Source organism: Bos indicus, chromosome 13, assembly GCF_029378745.1.
Source record: "Bos indicus isolate NIAB-ARS_2022 breed Sahiwal x Tharparkar chromosome 13, NIAB-ARS_B.indTharparkar_mat_pri_1.0, whole genome shotgun sequence".
Taxonomy (NCBI): domain Eukaryota; kingdom Metazoa; phylum Chordata; class Mammalia; order Artiodactyla; family Bovidae; genus Bos; species Bos indicus.
In genome coordinates, this window is record NC_091772.1 from 15,937,910 (window position 1) to 15,962,339 (window position 24,430).

General features: G+C 44.8%; 1 protein-coding gene across 1 annotated transcript in view; it reads left to right on the forward strand.

Moving 5' to 3' along the window:
- Positions 1-3,480: 3,480 nt before the first annotated feature.
- ITIH5 (inter-alpha-trypsin inhibitor heavy chain 5) overlaps positions 3,481-24,430 on the forward strand; it is an 84,293-nt gene continuing 63,343 nt past the window's right edge. Inside the window, exons 1-2 of the mRNA XM_070800759.1 lie at positions 3,481-3,661; positions 15,090-15,134. Coding sequence (XP_070656860.1) covers positions 3,572-3,661; positions 15,090-15,134 — 135 coding nt within the window. The 5' untranslated portion in view covers positions 3,481-3,571. The remainder of the gene's footprint in view (positions 3,662-15,089; positions 15,135-24,430) is intronic.

The window sequence follows — 24,430 nt, forward strand, 5'->3', positions numbered from 1 at the left end:
TCCCTCTTCAGTCTCTCTGCCCTGGCTACGCTGGCCAGGCCCATCCACTGGTGGTCTCACGTGGGGGACCAGGGAAAAGCTCCTAACTCCAATGAGCCTGATTCTAAAATCCTGGATCCCTTGCCCCATCCTTTAGTCACGCACGGAGCCACTTCCTGGCAAGAGCTGGCACAGGGGCCTCCCTGACCAGCAGATCTTCTTCACTCTTGTACTAAGACACCCTTGTTGCTGAGCCCTGCATCCAGACCCTGTCTGTGAACACATGGGTCCTGACTGGAGCTCTGTGTCTAACTAGAGAATGGGCCCTGCAAACCCCTTACAGGTCTCACTGGAAAAATTGGGACTGGGTTTTAGGTCTTTTCCAGCTTTGAGGTTCTTTGAGCTCGGTGGTTTCACACAGTAAAACCAGTAACGCCTGGCATCAAAGGACATATGTGTGGGGATACCTCGGCTCCTTTGAAGGGGGATCATTAATTTATTCATCCTGACTGATAAGGCTAATAATCACCTATGCTTAGGGAGAGTTTTGGAAACCTTCACTGGGTTTTATTTGTATGACACCTCCCTAGGTTTAAAGACCATCTCCTCTTGGTCACACAGACATTCTGATGTCACTCAGAAGCTTAGGAAGTTCTGTAAATACTGGGAAGTTCAGAAACTCTCAAGTTGCGTAGCTAGAAAGGGACCAAGTTTAGAATACAGCCCAGCAGTCTTCCTCCGGCACAGCTAGCTCCCTGCCCCACCAGGCCTCTTATCCCCTAATTCTATTCATCAAATGGTCCTTAAAGGCTAGGCATGCATTGAGCACAATGTTACAATTTGTGGAAGAAAACTTGGGGCCCTCAAGGAAGTTCTGATCCCTTAGGTCAAAGGTGCCATAAAACAAATGTAACAATCAACCAGCACCACCACCTAGAGCAGAATTGCAGAGTCCTAGCAGATGGAGAAAAGAAAACTCATTTCCCTGGATGACTTGACCTCTGCAGAAACCAGTTGGGACACAACGGGACAAAGGGCAGATACAAGGTCAAACAAAACAAGAGCTGAGTAGGAGAGGGGGGAAGAGAAAGACCAAGACGAGGTCCCCAGTGTTGCTGGAGGATTGACAGATTGAAATAACAGTAGCTGTTAATGTTTACTTTCAAATAAACCAGTTTTGTCCAAATTCAACTTTCAGTTTTTAAGCAGGCATTTCCTTTTGGAGGCAAGGAGGTGGTGGGGGCAAAATTCCAGAAGATTTGGGGCTCTCCTCTTTTTTATTTTCTTCTATTATTTTTCTCCCCCTTAGTTTTCAAATGAGGAGGGGACTGCACATACTTGGCATGCTGTGACGTTTCTAAGTGTGCCCAGGATGCATCTGTAATTCACGGTTAGTAAAGAACTAAGAATAAAAACCCTCTGATTACTTCAAAGCTCGCCCTTACCGGTGCTTCTGTTGTGGAAGCCTTGTTGGATCAGCTACTGTCACTCCATGGTGGAGGCATGTTTTTTTAATTAGCCCGCGTACAGGCTATTACATGTTTAATTGCTAATGACAATGATTTCTTTCCATTTATTTCACCAAAACAACACTCTCCCAGCCCCTTAATGTCTTTGCTTAACAAAAATCAACATTTCAACAAGAGAAAACAAAATATTTTAAAAAGAGATACTGCCATAAGCTAACACACCCACTGTTTTCATTCTTCCCTAGTTCTAATGACCACTCTTATGTATTTTTACCTAATTAAACTCATACTTTTGATATGGTTATATGATCTGATTTTTCCTTTAAATTACGCTGTAAACGTTTTTCCTGTTTCCATGCACTTAATGATTGTTATTTAACAGCTGTGTAATATTCCACAGGATGGATGTTCTGTCTTTTGAGTTGACCATTTCCCTGTTTTTGGCCACTGAGATGGATGCCAACTTATTACTCAGTGTATTGATTTAGAAGGAATTTTTACAGAGACATAAAAAATGTCTTAAGGTGAAAAATTCAGAAGATGCATGATGGTAAAAGTTGCATGATAATATGAACGTACTTAGTGTCACCCAACTGTACAGGTAAATAGGGTAAAGTTAAAATAGTACTTTTTATTTTATGTGATTTTTATCATGACAAGGAGAAGGCAACGGCACCCCACTCCAGTACTCTTGCCTGGAAAATCCCATGGACGGAGGAGCCTGGTGGGCTGCAGTCCATGGGGTCACTAAGAGTCGGACACGACTGAGCGACTTCACTTTCACTTTTCACTTTCATGCATTGGAGAAGGAAATGGCAACCCACTCCAGTGTTCTTGCCTGGAGAATCCCAGGGACGGGGAAGCCTGGTGGGTTGCCGTCTATGGGGTCGCACAGAGTCGGACACAACTGAAGCAACTTAGCAGCAGCAGTATCACAACAAAAAAAATTTTTTAAGTGTCTTTGAGGTAATTGCCTTTTGGAAACAAGCAGATCCAGATCACTGTGTATCTGCCAGGTACAAAGATGGATCCCAGACTCTAAAAGGCCAGTGGGTGAATGGTTGGCAGATTATTAAAAATTCTTCCTATGACAGGACAGAAACATGACCAATAGTCTGTAACTATGATAACAGTGACATTCATTTTTATGATTAATAACCAAAAAAATCAGAAGTACTACGACGTGGTGCCAACTCTAACTTCCTCCTTTCTGTTCCCTTATGCCAGAGCCATATAAAAGGGGACCACATTGCTGGTACTTTCTGCGTTAGACCACTTAGCATTCCCTCAACTGGGCTTGTAAGCATCAGTGCTGGATGTCAAGGGGAACGCACTATTTTCCCAGAAGAAGGTCTCCTGATGCTTTCAGGTGGCAGGTGTGGGAATGGTGCTGGTGCATGTAGCAGGTGGGAGGTGGTATATATTGGAAGTGGGCGGGCGGTATACATGCGGCGCGGGAGCGAGGTCTGTATAGCAGGTGAAGGGGGCGGACTGTACATGGAGGGTCAGGTTGGCCCTTACCGTGTCCTCCTGCGACAAGAATGGCGCGAGTTCACGAAGGAGCGGGAGAGGGGCATGCAGGTGGTGGCAGGTGCCCGCAGAGCTGGTTGGAGAAGGCGAGGGAGGGGCGGGGCAGGAGTGGGGTTGCTGAAGGTCCTGGTGGGAAGGCGAAGAGCGATGGGGGGCGAACCGTGCGCTCTGGGCTGGGGACACCCGGCGTGGATGCAGCGGACCCAGCGCTGGCCTCGCGGGAGTGAAGAGTCTGAAGCCGCGAGGGGTGAGGAGCCGCGACAGGACGCCGGGGGCAGGGCAGGAGGGGCGCAGGGGCCGGAGGGGCTAAGGGGCGGGGCCAGAAGGGGCGGGACCGAATAGGCGTGGGGGCGGGACAGAAGGGGCTAAGGGGCGGCCGGAGGGTTCAGGGGGCGGGGCCGGAAGGTGCAGGGGCGGGACCCGAATAGGCGTGGGGGCGTGGCCGGAGGGCTCAGGGGCGTGGCCGGAGGGCTCAGGGGGCGGGGCGGGGCGCGAGGCGGGGCCGCGCGCGTCTGCAGTTCGGAGCGCAGCCCTGAGTCCCGCGCTGTAACCGCGCGTCCCGCAGCGTCTTGGTGCAGCCGCCCAGCCTCACCATGCTCCCGCTGCTCGGGCTGTGCTTTGCGCTGCCGCTCTGCGCCGGGTTGCTGGAAGAGGCGAGGAGCTGGGAGGACACATCGGATCAAGTAAGTGGAGTTCTAGGGGGCCCCGGGTGGGCCCCGGGCGCCGGCTTCAGTCTCTTCCCACCGCCGCCTTCGGGCGCGTGGCTGCGGGACAGGCTACTGGACGCGAGGGAGGGTGGGATCACCCCCATGTCCTGGCACATCGTCCCCTCTTCTTCTCTCCGTCCCTGGTCTTCTGCTTGGGAGCTTCCCCATCTACTGTTCCCTCGAGGAGAGAGTCTGGATGACGAAGTTTCTTGCAGAATTGTGTCTGCACTTTAAAGTCCTGCGGAACCAAACCTCTTCGGCTCCTGTTACCTGCGCGGGTTTCTGCTGGTTTTGTTCATTTCTGAACCAGAACCCTAAGTTAACTGCAAGGTTCTTTCAGATGCGCCTGTGGGGTAGAGTGTTGGCAGGTTGCTGTTGGTTTCCAGTTGTTCCAGAGAGAGAGCACGTCTAGGAAATGTTCTAAACTCGTGGAAGCTTCCACTTTTCTCATCTGAAAACCGGGAGAACACAGTTTTCATATCTTATTGCTTTAGTAGCTTAAAGATGGCCAAATGATGGGCGGAGGACGAAGAACCAAAGGGTCTCAGTTCCCCTGGTTAATACTCTGTGTATCTGCCAGGATTTTTTAAATGGCTTAACCTCACAAGTGAATGAAACCTGCGAATATGAACTCTCAATACAATGTCTGATGGATAGGAATGCTCTTGAAAGAATATAGAACAGGTTCGCACAAATATCAGTGCATAGACCTTATAGGGAGAAAGGGCTCTGTCCTGATAAACGTAGACGGTGCATTTCTGCATCTTCTGGTGCTGTTTGCACACATGTATTTAAATTGTTTAGCTGAAAGCATGCTTTTGCAGGATGAGAAGAAGAGATAAGACCCCTTTCCCAGTGCCTTGGTTTGAAGGCAGATCTGGAAAACAGAATCTGCCTAAACATCCCATGGTTACTTTCACGTCAACTCTGCCTTAAGGATGTGCTTATCTACAAAATGGAACGATTCTTCTCTTGTAGGACTGCCATGAGGAATAACCCATAAAAATTCCAGGAGGCTGTGTGGTGGAGGAGGAATGTGCAAGCTTGGCATACAGAGAGCAAGGCTGGTCTCTCCTTTGCCCTTTACAGCTGTGTGGCCTGGACAAGCTCCTCTGTGCCTCTCTATGCCTTCTTTTCCTGTCCCTTACAGCAGGGCACACACCTCCTCCTGAGCATACTACAGGATCCAGCTGCTAGTTTGTGTAAAGGACCTCGTATACTGTGGTATATGAAATGGCAGATGTTTTGGTTACGGACAGGGACTTGATGCCGGCTACCAGGGCTCAATTCCTGATTCAGGCGCTTTTCAGCTCCGTAATGCTGAGCATAGTCCTGAGTGCTTCAGTCTCCAATTTTGTACAAAGTGGGAAAGAACAGAGTTATGAGGGTTGGGTAGGTAGTACATCAAAAGTGCTGGGGATGGTCAGCACTTGATGTTGGAGCCCGCTGTTAGGCTTGGGCAGCTGAAGTGCTGAGGGAAGGAATCTAGGGTAAAGATCCGAAAACTTTTTACGGGGCGGAGGGAGAAGATGTCGGGGCGGAGGGAGAAGATGTGGGAAGCACTGAAACAAAGATTCTGTTTATGAGCTAAGAGGAGGGATTAAAGCTCTGACATCTGCAAGTCCAAGTAGGCTTAACACGGAACTTTCCTGCTTGTAAGAACATTGGTTTGGCCCATGTTAGTGATTTCATGCTGTCGTCAGCCCAAGGCACCGTTTATTCTTCTGGAAAATGACTAAATCAGGAGAAAACTCTGAATATAAAAGTTTTTGTGAAAATTTGTGATTTTACCTTCTTATCCCTATCCTCTTAAAAAAAAAAAAATTATGTGTATAAGATGTAGGACTTGAGAGCACAGCCTCCAGAACCAGACTTCTGGGTTCGAACCCTGTCTCTGTGCTTACTGGAGCGTTAGTTCACATCTGTGTGAGTGCTAAGTCACTTCGGTCATGTCTGACTCTGCGACCCTATGGTTCGTAAACCACCAGGCTTCTCAGTCCGTGGGCTTCTTCAGGTTTGCATAGTGGAGTGAGTTGCCATGCTCTCCAAACCAGGGATCGAACCTGTGTCTCCTGCATTGTCAGGCAGTTTCTTTATCACTAACGCCACCTGGGAAGCCCTAATTCACATCGAGCCTCTATTTACCCATCTCGAGGATGGGGGTGACTAGATTACTTAATTAAAGGATTTTGAAGAGTAATTAATGTGCTTTGAACAGTGCCTGGCAATGCAGTTAATGCTGTGGTCTCAATCATTATGGCCTTCAAAATTATATGTGAACCATTTTTTAAAATTTGTTTTTATTGTAGTTGAATTACAATACAGTTGTAGTTGTATTAGTTTCTGCTGTATAGCAAAGTGATTCAGTTATATATATGTACATTCTTTAATTTGATTGGGTCACTGTACTGTGACTTATTTGTATTTTACTTTTTTTTTTTTTTTAATCTTTTGGCCACACCACAAGGATCCTAGCTCCCCAACCAGGGGATCGAACCCACACCGCCTGCATTGGCAACACAGTCTTAACCTCTGGACTGCCAAGGAAATCCCATATTCTTCTTCCATATTCTTTTCCATTATGGTTTGTTACAGGGTATTGAATACAATCCCTGTGCTATGCAGTAAGACCCGTTGTATATACATTCTATAGCTAATAGTTCGCATCTGCTAACCCCAAACTCCCAATCCAACCCTCTCCCACCCCCCTCCTCCTTGGCAACCATCAGTCTATTCTCTATATCCCTGACTCTGTTGGTGTTTCATATAGACAAGTGCATTTGTCATATTTTAATTACACATGTGGTATTTGGTGAACAGCTGTCAGAGCTTTCCAGGTGGCTCGATGGTAAAGAATCTGCCTGCCAAAGTAGGAGATGCAGGAGACTCGGGTTCGATCCCTGAATTGGGAAGATCCCCTGGAGTAAGAAATGGTAGGAATGGCAACCCACTCCAGTATTCTTGCCTGAGGAGTCCCATGGACAGAAGAGCCTGTTGAGCTACAGTCCATGGGATCGCAGAGTCAGACATGACTGAGCAACTGAGCACAAACAATTTTTAGATGTCAGTGAACTTGTGAATTTTAATGTACCTGAATTTGCCTGTTAGCCTGTATTGTAATTCCTATTACTTATCTTTAACTGAAAATATTACTAATATATGCTAGATTCAAGATGCTTCTTCCCCCATGCCTCATCTATAAACAGTATTACCCATAGTGTAATAAACCCATTATCTGCAGTGGTTTTCAAACTTCATCTTGCAGAAGGACACTCAGGGGCTCTTTAAGATTCAGATTCCTGAGCCTTACTCCCATCAGTGTCCATCCACTAGGTTTGGATGGGACCCCGATGGTCCTGATGCGGGCAATGCATGGACCACATTGAGACTGATACAGCTTTGAAAGCATCTTTCAGGAAATTAATATTAAAAAGCAAGTCTTGGTCTTCCCTGGTGACTCAGTGGTAAAGAATCCACCTGCCAGTGCAGGAGATGAGGGTTCCACCCCTGATCCGGGAAGATCCCACATGCTTTGGGCCACAACTGTTGAGCCTGTGCTCTACAGCCTGAAAGTTACAACTACTGAGCCCATGTTCTGGAACTAGTGAAGCCCGCACTCCCTAGAGCCCATGCTCTACCACCAGCGAAGCCAACACAATGAGAAGCCTGCGTACCGCAACTAGAGTCGCCCCTGCTTGCTGAAACTAGAGAAAAAAGCTTGTGCGGCAATGAAGACCCAGCGCAACCATAAATAATTTTTTAAAATAAAATTAGCTACATTTTTTTAAAAAAGCAAATGTCTTGTATAAAATCCATCTTCTTTCAAATTGATATGCTTTATTTAAATAAGGATGGGGCTGCATTCCCATTATTGCAAAAACAGTTTTTAATTTACAGAGTAATAGTAGCTACCAGGTATTGAGTGTTACGGAGAGTTTTCTAGGAGCTCTATGTAAAAATTATAAGAAGTAATAAAGTATATAGTTAACAACATTCCAAGTGGAACCAGGCTGCTTGGGTTCAAATCTGGATCCCGCTGCCTACTGGCTGTGTGTACTTGGGCAAGTAACTTAACATCTCTGGGTCTGTTTCATCATCTGCAAGATAGCATTGTTAATGGTTCCTACCTCATAGGCAGGGGTGGATCTAAATTTTTGAGAGGGGAATCAAGTTTACATAATTGGCAAAGCCTTCTCGACAAAATTCTGTGCTAAAATGAACAGTTATTTATTTTTAATTAATTAATTAATTTTAATTGGAGGCTAATTACTTTACAATATTGTAGTGGTTTTGCCATCCACTGACATGAAGCAGCCATGGGTGTACATCTGTCCCCCATCCTGAACGCCCCTCCCACCTCCCTCCCCATCCCGTCCCTCAGGGTTGTCCCAGTGTACCGGCTTTGAGTGACCTTGAACAGTTGTTTAGAATGATAAATCACAACAAATGACACATTCTGACAAGCAACATAATTTTAGAATCGTTTTTTCTCAGACTTTTTTTTTTTTGTAATTTATTTATTTATGGGTCTTCATTGCTGCTCAGGCTTTTCTCTAGTTTGGTGTGAGGGCTTCTCACTGCAGTGGCTTCTCTTGCTGCAGAGCATGGGCTCCAGAGAACAGGCTCAGTAGTAGTAGCGAACTGGCTTAGTTGCCCTGTGGCACGTGGGATTTTCCTAGACCAGGGATCGAACCCGTGTCTCCTGCACTGGCAGGCAGATTCTTTGCTAATGAGCCACTGCTGCTGCTGCTGCTGCTGCTAAGTCGCATCAGTCGTGTCCAACTCTGTGTGACTCCATAGACAGCAGGCCACCAGGCTCCCCCGTCCCTGGGATTCTCCAGGCAAGAACACTGGAGTGGGTTGCCATTGCCTTCTCCAATGCATGAAAGTGAGAAGTCAAAGTGAAGTTGCTCAGTCGTGTCTGACTTTTCACGACCCCATGGAGTGCAGCCTACCAGGCTCCTCCGTCCATGGGATTTTCCAGGCAAGAGTACTGGAGTGGGGTGCCATTGCCTTCTCCACTGAGCCACTAAGGAAGCCCAGTATCATCATTGTTAAGGGACTGTGCAAGTGAGGGATCCTGACGCTTACCTTTCATCAGCTTCTAAGTAATAATAAACTACTAAATAAAAAATAATCAACCCACTCTGTCAGGTAAAGCACTTATATATATAGTAACACTCAGGTCTCATGAGCCATTTTTATTATTTATGAACAGCCTGGTTGAATCTTTACCACTGCAAGGAAAGCCTCAGCAAGCTTCCTCTCCAGGAGAACCTTGGAAATCCCCCCAGGGGGAGTGATGCGCCCAAGGGGATATTTCAGAGCCTGAATTAGAACCCAAGTGCCCTGAATGCCAAGCTCGGCTCTCAGTGACTCCTCCAAAGACTGCAGCACTTTCATATTTACAACTCGATGTGGTCTGTTTAAGGACGACTTTAACTTTTATCTCCTGGCACACAGATAGTGTTGAGCCTCTGCTTCGGGTAACACATTCATTGCGGTGATCTGTTTGTAAGTCCCTGAACTGAGCATTTCTGCACTTTTAACTTTTGTAATCTACCGCTTTGCATTTGGAAAAACACAGAAAATCAAGACAATTTTTTTTTTAATTCTTTGAAAAATAAAGTCAAGGCAAGATCTTGTGAGCCCCAGACCACTCAATCATATCTCCTTTATGTGCATGGCTGTGATTGTTTCAGTGGAGTTGTAAGGCTGGATGGGGAAGAAGGATATTGTGGGAGAGATTCCAGAGATTGGCTCACTTCTGAACTAGCCGTGTCTGGTTTCTCTGGGGGTGGGACTGGGGAGAAGAGCGGGGAGTCCTAAAAGCTGAGCAATGAGTCCTGTGTGACCTTGTGTTCCTAACACACACTCTCCCAAAGTCCTGGATGCTCTAATGTAAAGGAGCCCTGCCCACATGCTGTCAGAGGTCCAGCTGGAAGTCCTGCAAGCTTTCTCTTTTTAAGTTTTTATTGACTTTATTACCATATTGCTTCTGTTTTACGTTTTGGTTTTTTGGCAATGAGGCACGTGGGATCTCAGCTCCCCAACCAGGGATTGAACCCACACCTCCTGCATTGGAGGTCTTAACCCCTGGACCACCGGGGAAGTCCCCTCGAAGCTTTCAGTATCTAAGGAACAGATGATCGGTTTAGGAAGATGGAGCCATTGGATGGAGACCTGAGCTTTTTTTTTTTTTCCTGCTGGGAGGGTCCGCGACCTCTTCATTATCTTCCCACAAGCCAGGTCCATGTCCCTTGTTTCTCACAGATTGAAAGCAACAGGGTGATTCACCTAAGGCTGGTTGGTTTGGGTTTTGTTATTGTTATCCCGGATGCCTGGAAATTGTTTGAAATTTCAGCCCACCCAACCCCCAACCCAACCCCAGATGAAGTTTCTTCTTCCATTGCTGAGGTTATGGGCAGCGCACATGGTGCGTGGCACGTAGCTGAACAACATGCAGCCCCATTTCTCCCAAAGAAAACTTTTGTGCCGGTGATAGAGAATTCCCGGAATGGGGCTCTTCGAAGACTAACTGTCCTGAGCCCAGGTGATGGGTAGTGTCTCCCGTGCTGTCCAGCCTGTTACCCTGGGATCAGTGTCAGGTCCTGGCCAGGTCTCTGAGGCAGCTGAGGTTCCTGGTCTTGGCTTCAGAATGTCCTCAGGAGATGCAGGCCAATGGTAGATAAATTCCTGGCACAGAGCCCACTAGGAGCTCATGTCTTCAGCCATTTGATGGTGCGTGGCTGAGACTGGCCTCAATGCAGCCACTCCTGGCTCTGTGATGGAACCTAGAGCGACAGAGCTGGTGGCAGAGCTCGGAAGGAATGAGGGCTTGAATCTGGCCTTTCTGTCTCTTGTTCAGTGGACCCAGGTCATGAAAGCACCCATCCCTAAAGGGAATGTGTGTATTGTTCGTATTTCAAATACCCCTCACTCCTCTCCTCCCTTCCCACGCTCTTCCCCATCTGTGGACTTTCTGGAATGCTTTCTCTTCCTTCCTGATCCTGATCCAACCCTGTGATTGATCCTGGGGGGAAAATACCATCTCTTTTATCCAGATGATGAACATTAAGTTGTTTTTCACCTGTGGTTGGACCGTCTGATGGTGGGATAGATGGGGATTCCAGTCCCCCAGCTCTGATGGGGTTATTGCTACATTCTTGGTGCAAAGGCAGTCTTCAGCCACCCATGCACGTTCTGGTAGTAAATGCTGCTTGGTCCATGTGAGTTGAAGAGGCAGATAATGAATGATTTCTCAGCATGGTTCTCATGTTGAACCTGATTCTCTTTAAATTTGTCTTCCCCCTTTATTCCACTCCAACCAACATCCTACACACCAACTTCAAGCCATCCCTCCATCGTAGAGCCTCTTGTGGTCACTTGAGAGTGTAGTGAACTCTTCTTTTTTCCCCCATTGTCTTTGTAACTTATAAAAATTACCTTATCTGGTAAGTTTCCCTGAGTGTATTTTCTTTGAATTTAGGTAGTATGGTCGGTCCTTCATGGCAAAGATTGTGGCTGATACTTGTTATTAAATACTGTGGTCTGGACATCTGTTCTGGCGCTGGAGAAGTAAGCTCAGCCTGGAAGGAGTAGAAAGTCTTATCTGAGCCATCTTTGGGGCCCATGCTCTGAGGTTATTTATTATTCAGAACACTCCTTGACTTTAAGCTGGATTCGGTTACCTGTCCTTAACCCCCACTTCCAGGTTCTTATAGGGGAACAGGAAAGCTCTCAAACAATAAAAGGGGTCAGGAATTCCTAACTAAAAACAATGAAGATGACATGAGTGTCATTTCCACTTCTAATCCTAGCTGGCACCAGGAGTCTCTGTGTACCAGGAAGTTTTGATTCTGGTTTGGTCCATGTCTAAATCTGGACTCGAGTGTTGCCATGGTGATCCCCTGAGCTATCAGATAGCCACCTCAAAAATGAAAAACCAACTTCTCTTGTTCTCCTGAATACTTGTTTATTTTCTTGGAAAACCTATTCTTCAAAGGAGGAGACTTCAAAGAGAATACTTTAGATCAACCAGAGAACATAATACCTGAGCAGGGCCAGGCTTCCCTTCTGACCATGGTTAGTTATTTTAAGTGGTCCCCAGCCGATTCCACAATTTTAGGAAGGGAGAGGCCTGAGATGAACCTGCAGAACTGGTGGAGACCTTGCCCAGGACACTGATTCTAGTTTCTTTTGGACCATTCATATCATTCCACCTCATTTTAGAAATAGAAGCCAGCGGCCTCCTAGTGACAGGTTCTCATTTGGCGTCAGAGCATATGTCAACTGAAATCCTTTACTAATTCTTCCTATTCCACGTTCTGTAGCATAGGAGACTCTACGATGGCTTACAATTGTAATTTACAGTAGCACATATCTATTTTCAGAAGGGATCAGAAGAGGATCATGATTAAACCAGTTTTTTAGTTTACAGAATGGAAATAGCTTTATTGTTTTTTCTATTTGCAAGTGATACAAAACTAAGGTACTACAGAAGGGTTTAAAGAAAAAAAATTCAGACATCCAGAGGTAATTGCCATTAAAATTTGGATGCATTCTACACATACAGACACTTATACTTAAAAAATGAGATCGTTAATGACAGCATTTTGTTACCTGATTTAATCATTCAAAGTGTGTCTGACTGTATCAGTGAGGCCAGGCCAGGCTGAACTGGGGTAAGAACCCCCAAACTGCAATGATTTAAATGACAAACATTTATTTCTTTTTTTAAAAACTTTTTGTTTTGTATTGGAGTATAGCCGATTACGGAGAAGGCAATGGCACCCCACTCCAGTACTCTTGGCCTGGAAAATCCCATGGACGGAGGAGCCCGGTAGGCTGCAGTCCATGGGATCTCGAAGAGTCAGACATGACTGAGCGACTTCACTTTGACTTTTCACTTTCATGCATTGGAGAAGGAAATGGCAACCCACTCCAGTGTTCTTGCCTGGAGAATCCCAGGGACGGGGGAGCCTGGTGGGCTGCTGTCTATGGGGTCGCACAGAGTCAGACACGACTGAAGCGACTTAGCAGCAGCAGCATGGCCGATGAACAATGTTGTAGTAGTTTCAGGTGGACAGCAAAGGGACGCAGCCATGCATATACAGGTATCCATCCTCCCCAAGATCCCCCTCCCATCCAGGCTGCCACATGACATTGAGCAGAGTCCCCTGTGCTATACAGTAGGTCCTTGTTGGTTCTCCATTTTAAATACAGCAGTGTGTACATATCCATCCCAAAGGCTCTAACCATCCCTTCTCTCCATCCTTCTCCCCACTACCTGGCAACCATAAATTAGACGAACGTTTGTTTCTTGCTTGTATGACATCCATCTTGGGGTGTCAGTGGAGCAAGTGTGACCTTAGGCTTGATGGAACAGCAACCTCTCAAATGTTACTACTTACTGTGCAGGTGAGAAAAGGCAGTTCTGGAGAATCTCATACCTTCCATCGAGTCCTTGGTGGAGAAGTGACAGAGGCCACTTACATTCATAAGTTATTGGCTAGAACCAGTCATGTGGCTCTGTCTTCCCACCAAGGGCCAGGAAGTGCAATCCTTCCAGCAGACAGCTAGAGAAATATTTAGTGAACAGCTCAGAAGTCAGGTAAAACTAACATTTGATGTCAATAAATATAGGTCCATACCATTATTTGTAATAGCTGTATTCTGATTAATCACTGTATCATAATACATTTAACCAAACCACTTTTAAAGGATATGTTAGGCTCTTTCCAAGGATCAACAATTGTTTTAAAAGTTGCAAAGAAGTCTTTTCATGCTTTCATTTTTTTTGGTATTGATATTCCCCTCCCTCCCAATTGATAACTTTTCTGAAAGTAGGATTTCTAAATTAAAAGACCTGCATACTGGTGGGAATATAAAATATTACAGCTAGCTACTTTGCAAACTGGTGTATCTATTTCCCAAAAGTTAAATTTACAATATGACCCAGGAATTCCACTTATAAAGGAAATAAAAACACAGACATCTATGTGAATATCCACGCAAGTTCCACAGTATAAATAATAGCCAAAAGGTGGAAATAACCGTAGAGTCGGACAACTGGGAAGTGGATAAACACAATGTGATGTATGCACACAATAGACTATTATTCAGACGTAAAAAAGAATGAAGTGCTAATAAATCTACAAGATTATGCTAAGTGGAAAGGGCCAATAAAAAATGACCACATATTGTATGATTCCATTTATACGAAATGCCCAGGATGACTAAATACATAGAGACAAAGTAGATTAACTGGTACCTAGGACCAGGGAAAGGCTGGGGTTGGGAAATGACAGGTAAAGCAGGGTTTCTTTGGGGATAAAAATGTTCTAAATTGATTGTGGTGATGGTTTGCCCAGCTCTGTGAATATATTTAAAAAAATTGAATTGTGCACGTTAAAAGAGCAACTTTTATTGTTTGTAAGTTATACCTTACGAAGCTGTTTAAAAAGGTTTGTGTAAAGTCTAAGCATATTTTCCAAGGTTTGGATCGACATTGTCATACTGCCCTCCAGGAACGGCAACTTATTACTCACAGCAGTGGAGTCCACACTTCTGTTCTTTAAACAGTGATTTATCTTGAGAAATGGTTGGCAACCAGCTAGGACTTCTACATGAGTCCGGAGGGGCTGGTTAATTATTAGGTGAATTTTTAAACTAAGGATGCTATCACCTCCCCATGCCCCTCCTGTGCCTGTGGGAAAGTATAGCAAATCATCCAGAAAAAACACAGTAAGAAAGTTCAAGGCAAGTTCAGTTTTGCCTGCAGAACTTCCTGGGGTTTTGAGCGGAATGAATGAACCCATCAGAGGCAAGCGGACATGTTTACTCATTGTAACAGACACAACAGCAAAGAGTTGATTTTCAAGCCAAAAATAAATGGAAACCAAATACAAATACTCTTTTTTTTTAAAAGATTTTTCTTTTGATGTGGACCGTTTTTCAGGCCTTTGTTGAATTTTTTACAGTATTGTTTCTGATTTATGTTTTGCTTTTTTGGCTGCAAGGCATATGGAACCCAGCTCCCCGACCCGGGATTGAACCCCAGCTCCCTGCATTGGAAGGTGAAGTCTTGCCCACTGGATGGCCAGGGAAGTCTCTGAATACAGATATTCTAGTGAACTCTGTTCTGATCATTTCATCTGCTCCCCTAACAGATATAAGAACCCTCAGATGAGAAGGTGGTGTGATATTGTGGGTTAAGCAGCCAGCCAGGTCTGAGAAGCATGAATTCTAATCTTGTTCTGGGTGCTTCCTGGTTCAAAGTCAAAACTGCTTCTCAGGTGGTGGATAATCCTTCGTGTGCCTTCATGGGCCTTAACCCTCTTCGTTTAACTAACTCACATGAGAATGATCTCACAATCGTATTTCACGTCTTTCTTCCTTCTAGGTTGGACTCAGGATCCCAAGACAAGTCAGGCTGTTGCAAAGGCTGGTATGTATATTCACATAAATTCTCTTAAAAGTCTGTACCCCTCACGAGTCTGTGGATTTGGAACCAGGTAACAGCTATGCTCGCAGCTACTCCAAACCTTACAGTTGCATGTAGAAGAAATTGAACGTGAAACAGCATAGCTTTTTAAAAAATCTTTATTATGATGATATTGTCATGTTCTTTTTTTTTTTTTTTGGCTTCATAACATGGGGGATCCTAGTTCTCTGACCAGGGATTGAACCCTCACCCCTTGCATTGGAAGCATGGAGTCTTATCCCGTTGACCACCACGAAGTCCCCAGTGTAGCTTTTATAAACCTTTCTTTGATAAACTTTTTCTTTAAGTGGATGTTTTTCTGAAAAGAGACCTGATTATTCCGGTAAAAGTATAAGGACAAAGCATGAAATTTTCAAAGACCTTCTTAGAAAAAAGCTAACAGCTAAGTGAACCTTTCCTTTTTTTTAATAATGTTCTTACACAAGAAATAAAGATGGTGTTAGGAAATAAACAGTGAAAGCAGAGTATTCCCATTTGTAGACTGAAGCTTTGTGTGATGGAGGTTGGGCCAGGCTCTCAGTGTATGATGCAGGCTCCCAGATGGAACTTGGGAAGACGTTCAGGATTCTAAGTGTTTATTTGAAATGACCTCAGTCCTTCCTTCCCACGGTGTGTACAGTGATGTATCCAAGTGTGGGGACACGTCTTCAGGCTCTGAGGATACGGAATCCTCTGCACACCCTCAGGGATAAGCCATAAGCCCAAGCTGTTTACTCCCTGCTCCTGGCTGGTGTCTGAATTCCTGCTGAATTGCTCATGACCAATGTCAAAATCATTCCCACCTTTATTTGGACTGGGACTTTGTATTCTCATCATTTTCTGCATGGCTTCCTTTTCCCTGCCCACCCCCATCCTCCCAATCCTGCCTCCCCAAATTTATTACCCTCAGTCTTTTTCTGTTTCTCTGCATGTTCACATAATCATAGGCAGACATATGTGTAAGGTATAGTTCGGGCTGAGGCAGAAAAGAAGGAGAGACGACCTCAACGCAAGTAGGTTACCTTTATTCAGGCAAGGAGGGGCGACAGTCAGCCTAACAACCAGGCTGAGCGCCCAGAGAGATCAGGGAGGCTCCATATTTATAGGGAGGTTTGGGGAAGCGATAAGGAAAACATTAGTCAGGTGGGATGTTTTGGGTATTCTTTAGTTGAGATGGCATTTGTAGTTGGGCAGGGGTGATAAGTCTTCTGGGCAGGTGTAGGAGGTGGAAGGTTTCTGGACAGAGGGTGGTAAGTCCCTGATAGATACAACTGGCTTGGAGCCTCAGGGCGGAACCTAAAGTTCGGTTTTGTTTTCTCCAAAGTTAGATGATTCAGCAAGGGCCTTTGAGACTGTTGTTTTCTTTTCTAGGCCCAAAGACTCCTTCAATATGTGAACATAAATGGGGGGCCAGGCGACACCTACACACCTGGTACCTGGTTGGTTTGACCACAAGAGGGGTGCTGAATACTGAGGGGGTCGCCAACCTCTAGGATCTAATGTCTGATGATCTGAGGTGGAGCCGATACAATAATAATAGAAATAAAGTGCACAATAAATATAATGCACTTGAATCATCCTGAAACCATCCCTCAGCCTCCTGGTCCATGGAAGAATTGTCTACCATGAAATGGGTTCCTGGTGCCAAAAAGGTTGGAGACTGCTGCCTTTTTGAGCACAGGGAACTCAATACTCTATAATGACCTATATGGGAATAGCATCTAAAAAAGAGTGGATATATGTATGTATATAACAGCAGAAACTAGCACATCATTGTGAATCAACCATACTTCCATTCAGCTCAGTCGCTCAGTCACGTCTGACTCTGCAACCCCATGGACTACAGCACGCCAGGCTTCCCTGTCCATCACCAACTCCCGGAACTTGCTCAAACTCATGTCCATCAAGTTGGTGATGCCATCCAACCATCTCATCCTCTGTCGTCCCCTTCTCCTCCTGCCTTCCATCTTTCCTAGCATCAGGATCTTTTCAAATGAGTCAGGTCTTTACATCAGGTGGCCAAAGTATTAGAGCTTCAGCATCAGTTCTTCCAATGAATATTCAGGACTGATTTCCTTTAGGATTGACTGGTCAGATCTCCTTGCAGTCCAAGGGAGTCTCAAGAGTCTTCTCCAACACCACAGTTCAAAAGCATCAATTCTTCAGTAAAAATTCATAAAACAGGGAGGAGCCCTTGCTCCAAGAAAGACATAGATGCACATATTCATTCATTCAAGGATTTTGTTGAGTCCTCACTGTCTGCCCAGCACTGTTCAAGGCATTGGGAATCCAGCAATGGACAAACAGGCAAAAGACACTATCTTTCATAGAGCTTGAATTCTAAAGAGGGCAGAGATAGGCAAAGTCTATAAATAAATGGTTAAATGTGTTAGGAATGGAGAAGATAAGTACCACTGAGAAAAAAAAAACAGCAGAGGAAGATGGGGACCCTTGTATATATTTTGAGATTTTTCATATTTGCTATCAGACCGTGTAAATACAGCTGCTGTTCCCTGCATGCTGACCACAGGCCAGGTGTTGTCCTGAGTATCTCTTATGTCCTAGCTCAGCCAAATACAGACACATTTTACAGACAAGAAAACAGAGTCACTTATCCAGGATTACACTTTCCATAAGAGGTGATCGAACATGAGTTTTGAGTCCCAACAGCCTGGCTTCTGAGTTTGTGCTCATCACTAATACACCCAACTGCCTTCTCACCTGAATGCATTTGTTTCTTCTTATTCTCACTCAGCACTGCCTCAGCTGGCCTAGATCTGTCCCTTCTTCTAATGATGAAAAATATACCATGTCATTGGCACACCATAGCTTATCAAGCATTCTACTCTCGAGCTTTCAGTATGGTTTCAATTTTTTTGGCCTCTGTAAATGCTGCTGCAAGAACCTTTTTGCTTTTTGTCGTAAGTAGATGCTTTTAATTCTGTGGCCAAGATTTTCAATAGGAGGGTTGCTGGATCAAAATGTACATACATTTTTAAAAATTTGGTAGATGTAGTCAGACTAGTTTTTGAATACTCCTAGTACTTTGTCTTAATTCCATTTCTATCAGCAATGACGAACATGCACATTTCCGCCAGCAACAATAGAATTACTCTCTTTGATTTGTCAGTCTCTGAAATACAAAGTGATATCAGTCCTTCAGCGTGTACTCCCCTGACGTATGAGTTTGGATTTTTCTCCATACAGAGTCGTTCTTCCATGAATTGTTTTTCAGGTCCTGCAGCCATTTTTCTACCGTGATTTCTTTTCAAATTTTTCTTATTGCTTAGTCCCTAAGTCACATCCGATTCTTTGCAACTGCCTGCACTGTAGCCCACAAGGCTCCTCTGTCCATGGGATTTCCTAGGTAAGAATACTGGAATGGGTTGCCATTTCCTTCTCCAAGGGATCTTCATGCCCAGGAGTAGAACCCGTGTCTCCTGCATTGGTAGGCGGATTCTTTATGGCTAACCCACCAGAGAAGCCCTCTTTTGTGATTTTTATGTCCTGATTGTCAGTATGGGCTTCCCAAGTGGCGTTAGTGGTAAAGAACCCATCTGCCAAGGCAGGAGACAAAGAGAAATAGGTTTGATCCCGGGTCGGGAAGATTCCCTGGAGGAGGGCATGGCAACCCATTCCAATATTCTTGCCTGAGAAATCCTGTGGACAGAGGAAGGAGCCTAGCAGGCTACAGTCTACAGAGTCGCAGAGTCGGACATGACTGAAATGACTTGGCATGCACGCACACACTTGTCAGTACGTGGGCGATCTCCGTGTGTTTGGATACTCTGTATTCTGAATTGGAAGAGTTCTTCCCTAAATCTGTCATTTGTCTATTAACTTTGTTTATGAAATATTTGTCGTTATAAAGGCTTTAAGTTCCTGAGTAATAAATAAGTTTATCTTTTCTTATTTTCATTCGTAGTTACAAAGATTTTCTTGACCCTTTGACTTTCATATAATCTCTCAGATTTTTCTCTAGAAATCTAGGAATGTTGAAAGCCTCTCTTTAACAAGTATCATATAAGTTTGTTAATGTTGACTTCATTTACCCATCCAGACAGTACCAGAATGATCTTTCCAGCATGGGTCTGGTGCATCACTCTCTTTTACAAACGTCTTCAGTGGCTTTGTGGCTTCCCTGGCGGCTCAGGGGTAAAGAAGCCGCCTGCCAATGCAGGGAACTTGGGTTTGATCCCCTGGGTCAGGAACATCCCCTGGAAGAGGAAATGGCAACCCACTCCAGTATTCCTGCCTGGAAAATTCCACGGACAGAAGAACCTGGCAGGCTACAGGCCATAGGGTCGCAAAACAGTTGGACATGACTTAGTGACTAAAATGAAAGCAAAAAAATCAGTGACTTTGTATCATGTGTAGGATTAACTATAAAGACGTCTAAGCCCACCCCCCACCCAACCCCCGCTCCGTGATCTGGCTCCTGCCTGGCTCTGTAGCCTTAGTTTACCCAAAGTTCCCTTGTATTTCACGTTCTAGCTGTGCCACACTAATCTGAACGTTCTCTACTCTGATTAATGAAGAGGATGTGGTGGCAACAGCTGGGAATGTCCTATCACTGCCAGCTCATGGACCCGCCCCCCCACCCCCCCCACCCTGGGACATGCTTTGATTTTATTCTGAATTAATTAGATACCCTTTTAAGGAAGCGCTCTGCTATCACAGATACCAACAGTGTTTACCTTTTGAAAAGCAGGAGTATCTTTTTGTTGGAGTCTCCTTGGTGCTTCGCAACTACTGGCCTGGTTTTCCTAGAATAATTCGCTGTCATACTTTAACCTCCCAATGGCAGATTCATGTCTTGGCATCCCCTTTGTAGCAGAGATTCTAAAATTTGCAGCAAAGATTTGTTTTGAGCGGATGTGGTGAGACACGCAGACACAGAAATGACCATCAGGAAGGAGGAGGTTTACATTCACAGGTCCCCAGGGACGAGTGGCATGCAGGGCCACGTGGAGAAGCACCAGGTCACTTGGGGCAGCAGGGTCAGAGGGGAGAGCATGGCCAGGAGCCTTTATTGGGGTTTTTGCAGGAAGGAATTGATGAGTCAGGTTAGGGGTGCCGAGTAACCGTAGGACTGGGTGCTGGTTTAGTCACTCATTGTGTCCAACTCTTTGTGACCCCATGGACTGTAGGACTGGGTAGCTGAAATAATTTTGGCAATCTCTGGGCTACAGCATCTGGCCATGGGGTGATTTGGCACAGGGGGAATATCGGCTGGTGTGCAAGGGCTTGGCAAAGTAGGTGGCTGGGATGGGGGTGGTGCTGTTACTGATTGGTTGTATCTTGAAGCTGTGCTCACAGGGCAACGTTTGCTATCTCCAGGAATCAGCTGACCCTGGGAGGGGCGGAGTAACCTCTCCAAGATCAAATCCCCAAATGCCGGAGCATCAGGAATATAGAAAATACTATAACAACGTAAAATTGATGTCCTGTGAATCAGGCACACAATCCCTACTGCTACCCCAGAAGACAAATGGAAAGGACATACAACAGACCCACCCCACCCCTACTGCCACCAGCATAACTCATAACATACTCAGCAGAAACCCCTACCTCTTCTATTGTATTAAGTTTTTTAAAAAATATTTATTTATTTGGCTGTGTTGGCACCTGGGATTTTTCATTGCAGTGCACAGGCTCAGTTGCCCCTAGGCATGTGGGATCTTAGTTCCCTGACCAGGGATTGAACCCACATCCCCTGCGTTGAAAGGCGAATTCTTAACCACTGGACCACCAGGGAAGTCCTTGTCTTATTAATCTTTAAAATTACACTCAGCCTAAACATTCACTTTTTTTCTTTAGAAGGTAATGTCAATATAGGGCTTCCCTGATGGCCAAGTGGTAAGAATCTGCCTGCAATGCAGGCGATGTGGATTTGATCCCTGGGCCAACAAGCTCCCTTGGAGAAGGAGATGGCAACCCACTCCAGTATTCTTGCCTGGAGAATCCCATGGACAGAGGAGCCTAGTGGGCTATAGTCCACGGGGTCGCAAAGAGTAAGACACAACTTAGTGGCTAAACAACAACAGCAACTATGTCAGTATACACAGCTAATAAAATGTAGTAACAAGCACTTTATAATCTATAAAAGTGACCTATATACTAATATTTGTGTGCTGACTACAATCCCAGTTTTCAGTAATTTAATTTTTCTGTAGTATTTCTAAGTATTAAAACATTACTATTTTTCTTGGTGTTAAAAAAAAAGGGATATAGAAAAGAAGAAAATACAGTCAATTGAGCAGGTAGCATGGTTCTGGCACTTTTACTTCGCTGAGAGCTAGTAATGTATGTATCTGTCTCCCTACTCCCAACACTGGCCATCTTGGTTCATCTTTAAAATTTTTTTTTTTTATTTTTTGGCCACAAAAACATGAGTGAGTCATTTATGTTTTTAAACGACTCACGTGGGCATGCAGAATCTTAGTCCCCGATCAGGGACTGAAACCTCGTCCCCTGCACCGGAAGGTCAGAGTCTTAACCACCAGACCGCCAAAGGAGTTCCATCATGGTTTATCTTAAGAGATTATAGAATTTTTTTTTTTCTGAACAAAGGTGATAATTGCCTGTTGTGTTTCGTCTCTAAATAAAATGAAATATCACGCCATAGAATGTATTACTGCAAATAGGCAATTCAGAGCTGATGACATCCTCTGTCTACAGAGGGGAAATTATTTCCCCAAGGTGGTAAATACAGTCCTCAGGGAGGTGCCGTGTCTGGAGGTCTTCTGCTTCATGTAATAGCAGCATGAACTTTTTCTAGATAAGAAGAAGCATTAAAAAAAAAGAAGCAGCAGCATTGAGGTTTATTAATAGTTAAGATCTCTGGACTTGGGGATTCCCTGGTGGCTCAGATGGTAAAGAGTCTGCCTGCAATGCGGGAGACCCAGATTCAATCCCTGGGCTGGGAAGATCCCCTGGAGAAGGAAATGGCAACCCACTCCAGTATTCTTGCCTGGAGAATTCCATGGACAGAGGAGCCTGGCAGGCTACAGTCCACAGGGTCGAAAAGAGTCAAAAACGGCTGAGCAACTTCAGTTTCCTCTCTGGACTTGGAACCAGCCAACTGCCAAGCTCCATCAAGTGAGGGGAGAGGATGAGGTGGTTTCTGAGGTTCTCTTCCACCTCTGAGATGATTTATTCTAGTGGTTGAGGAAGAATTGTTAGCCCAGAATAAAACAGCAGGAGGATAATCCTCTGGGAAGCGGCCTGGCTTCTGGCACTGCCCGTGGCAGACACTCCCGGTCACCTTTCCAATGGCATCGTGGGTGATTTGGGATGTCTTCTGTGTGGCTTGATCTTAAACGGCTCACATGAGTCACACGGAAACCTCTGATCCCTGACTAATTAAGACCCTCCCTGCCTCAAAACACTTTTCCATCTGTTTAGCTTTTGTAGGAAAAAATAATGAAGAAATGATTATGTCACAGGAAGGCTTGGTTTCTGCCCACATCCCTAAACAAAATACTGAGTCGAATACAAGTATGGAAAGCATGTTGGATTTTTAAGCACTGTGCTTTGGCAGAGGTTGAGGCCACTGTTTTATATCCTTTCTTCTACGACACATTTTTGTAAACCTCTGCCATTCCAGGTTCTGTGCTTGTCTTTGGGGTGGTTCACCCCTCACAATTTTATGTACCTGGCCAATATTCTTCACCCCACGCGCCCTCCTCTCTAACTAAACCGCTCTATTCTTATGCCAGGAATGGGCTCTGGTTTACTCTTGTTTCTACGTCTTTTACATTTCTAGAATTTCTTTTTGTTCTCTTTCACTCCATACAAATTCTATATCTCTTTAAAAAGCTTTTTCTTACTCCTACGGTCTTCACCGTTTTTCTCTTCCTTCTGGACTGTGGAAAGTCTTCTAGCCAATAAATAAATACATATGCCTCCTTGTATCTTCCTGTGTTTCTTCCTATTTTTTTGCGCTTTCTTCCTCCCCCCACCCCCCTCCCCCGCCCCCGCCCCGCGCCTTGAGAGAACAGATTGTATGTTAATATTTCTTCCCGATCCATCCTAGAATGTAGAGTTGCACTTAACCAAATACTACTTCTTACCATTTCCTGTTGGGGGGATTTATATTTTTCTTTAATTGTTCGAGATTCAGAAAATTCAGTTTTGTAATTGGTTTTGATTTTGACTCCATGCTGAGAGCTGTGCATGAAAAAAAAAGAAAAAGGTCACGAGCCCTCTTTTCCACGTGTTTGCAGTCCAAGAGGGGCAGGGAAAGCTTTCGGGGATGGGGATACAGGAGTGCATAATTGATGTTAATGGATTTTCAGCAGACAGTGCCATCACGGCCAGACAAGGGGTATTCGTGTCAATAACACAGCCTCCTATGGGAAACCAGTAACAAGGCAGGCGCAGAAACACTAAAATAGTTTCTTGAAACTTTTTTCAGCTCATCTCTTGGGGCCATGAGCCATGAACTGTGCTTTGTCACATTTTAGTTGCAGTGAAATTCTAACTGATCATTATCTCATAAATGAGAACAAATCAGTGTGACATCAAAGATAAGTCTCAAGGGTACCGAGTGTAGCCGATCTTTCATTACATCAGAAACAGTACAGGGCAGAGACCTTCTACAAAAGAAGCTCAGCTTTGTTCGGAATGCTAGAACTGTCCTCTGCTTATCAAAGACGTAAACTTAACAAGGGTTTTTTCTATGCTAGTACTCAACTTTTGTGTAAAGAAGTGATAATTGATAAGAAAAAAATGGGTGGGGGGGAATGTCAGAAGATGACACCAGTGCAGAAGGCATTCAGGTCCCTGCCCTGTCTGGAGTGCTCATGATCTGATGGGATGATAACTCTGAGGTTCACAGGTAACTTTTAAATCAGCGTTGTATTTACGATGTTTTGGCAGTTTTGTATTTTACTGGCTGTCTAACAGTGACCGCTGTGAAAGCCTTGAGCGGCCAGCTTCTGCAATCCTTTAACAGAAGAGGCAGGATTAGAAGTTAGGGACTCCCGATTCTTACACTGGGTTTTGTTTAAAGTATCGTTAAGACTTTGACTTTATTTTTTAGAGCAGTTTCAGGTTTAAACCAAAGTTGAGAGAAAAGTGCAGATTTCCTATATACTCCTACCCTGACACAGGCATCACCTCTGCTATCGTCAACATCATTCTCTAGAATGGGACATTTTTAACCAAGATGAACCTGTATTGGCCCATCATAATCACTCAAAGTTTATAGTTTACCTCAGGGTTCACTCTTGGTGGTGTACATTCTATGGGATTGA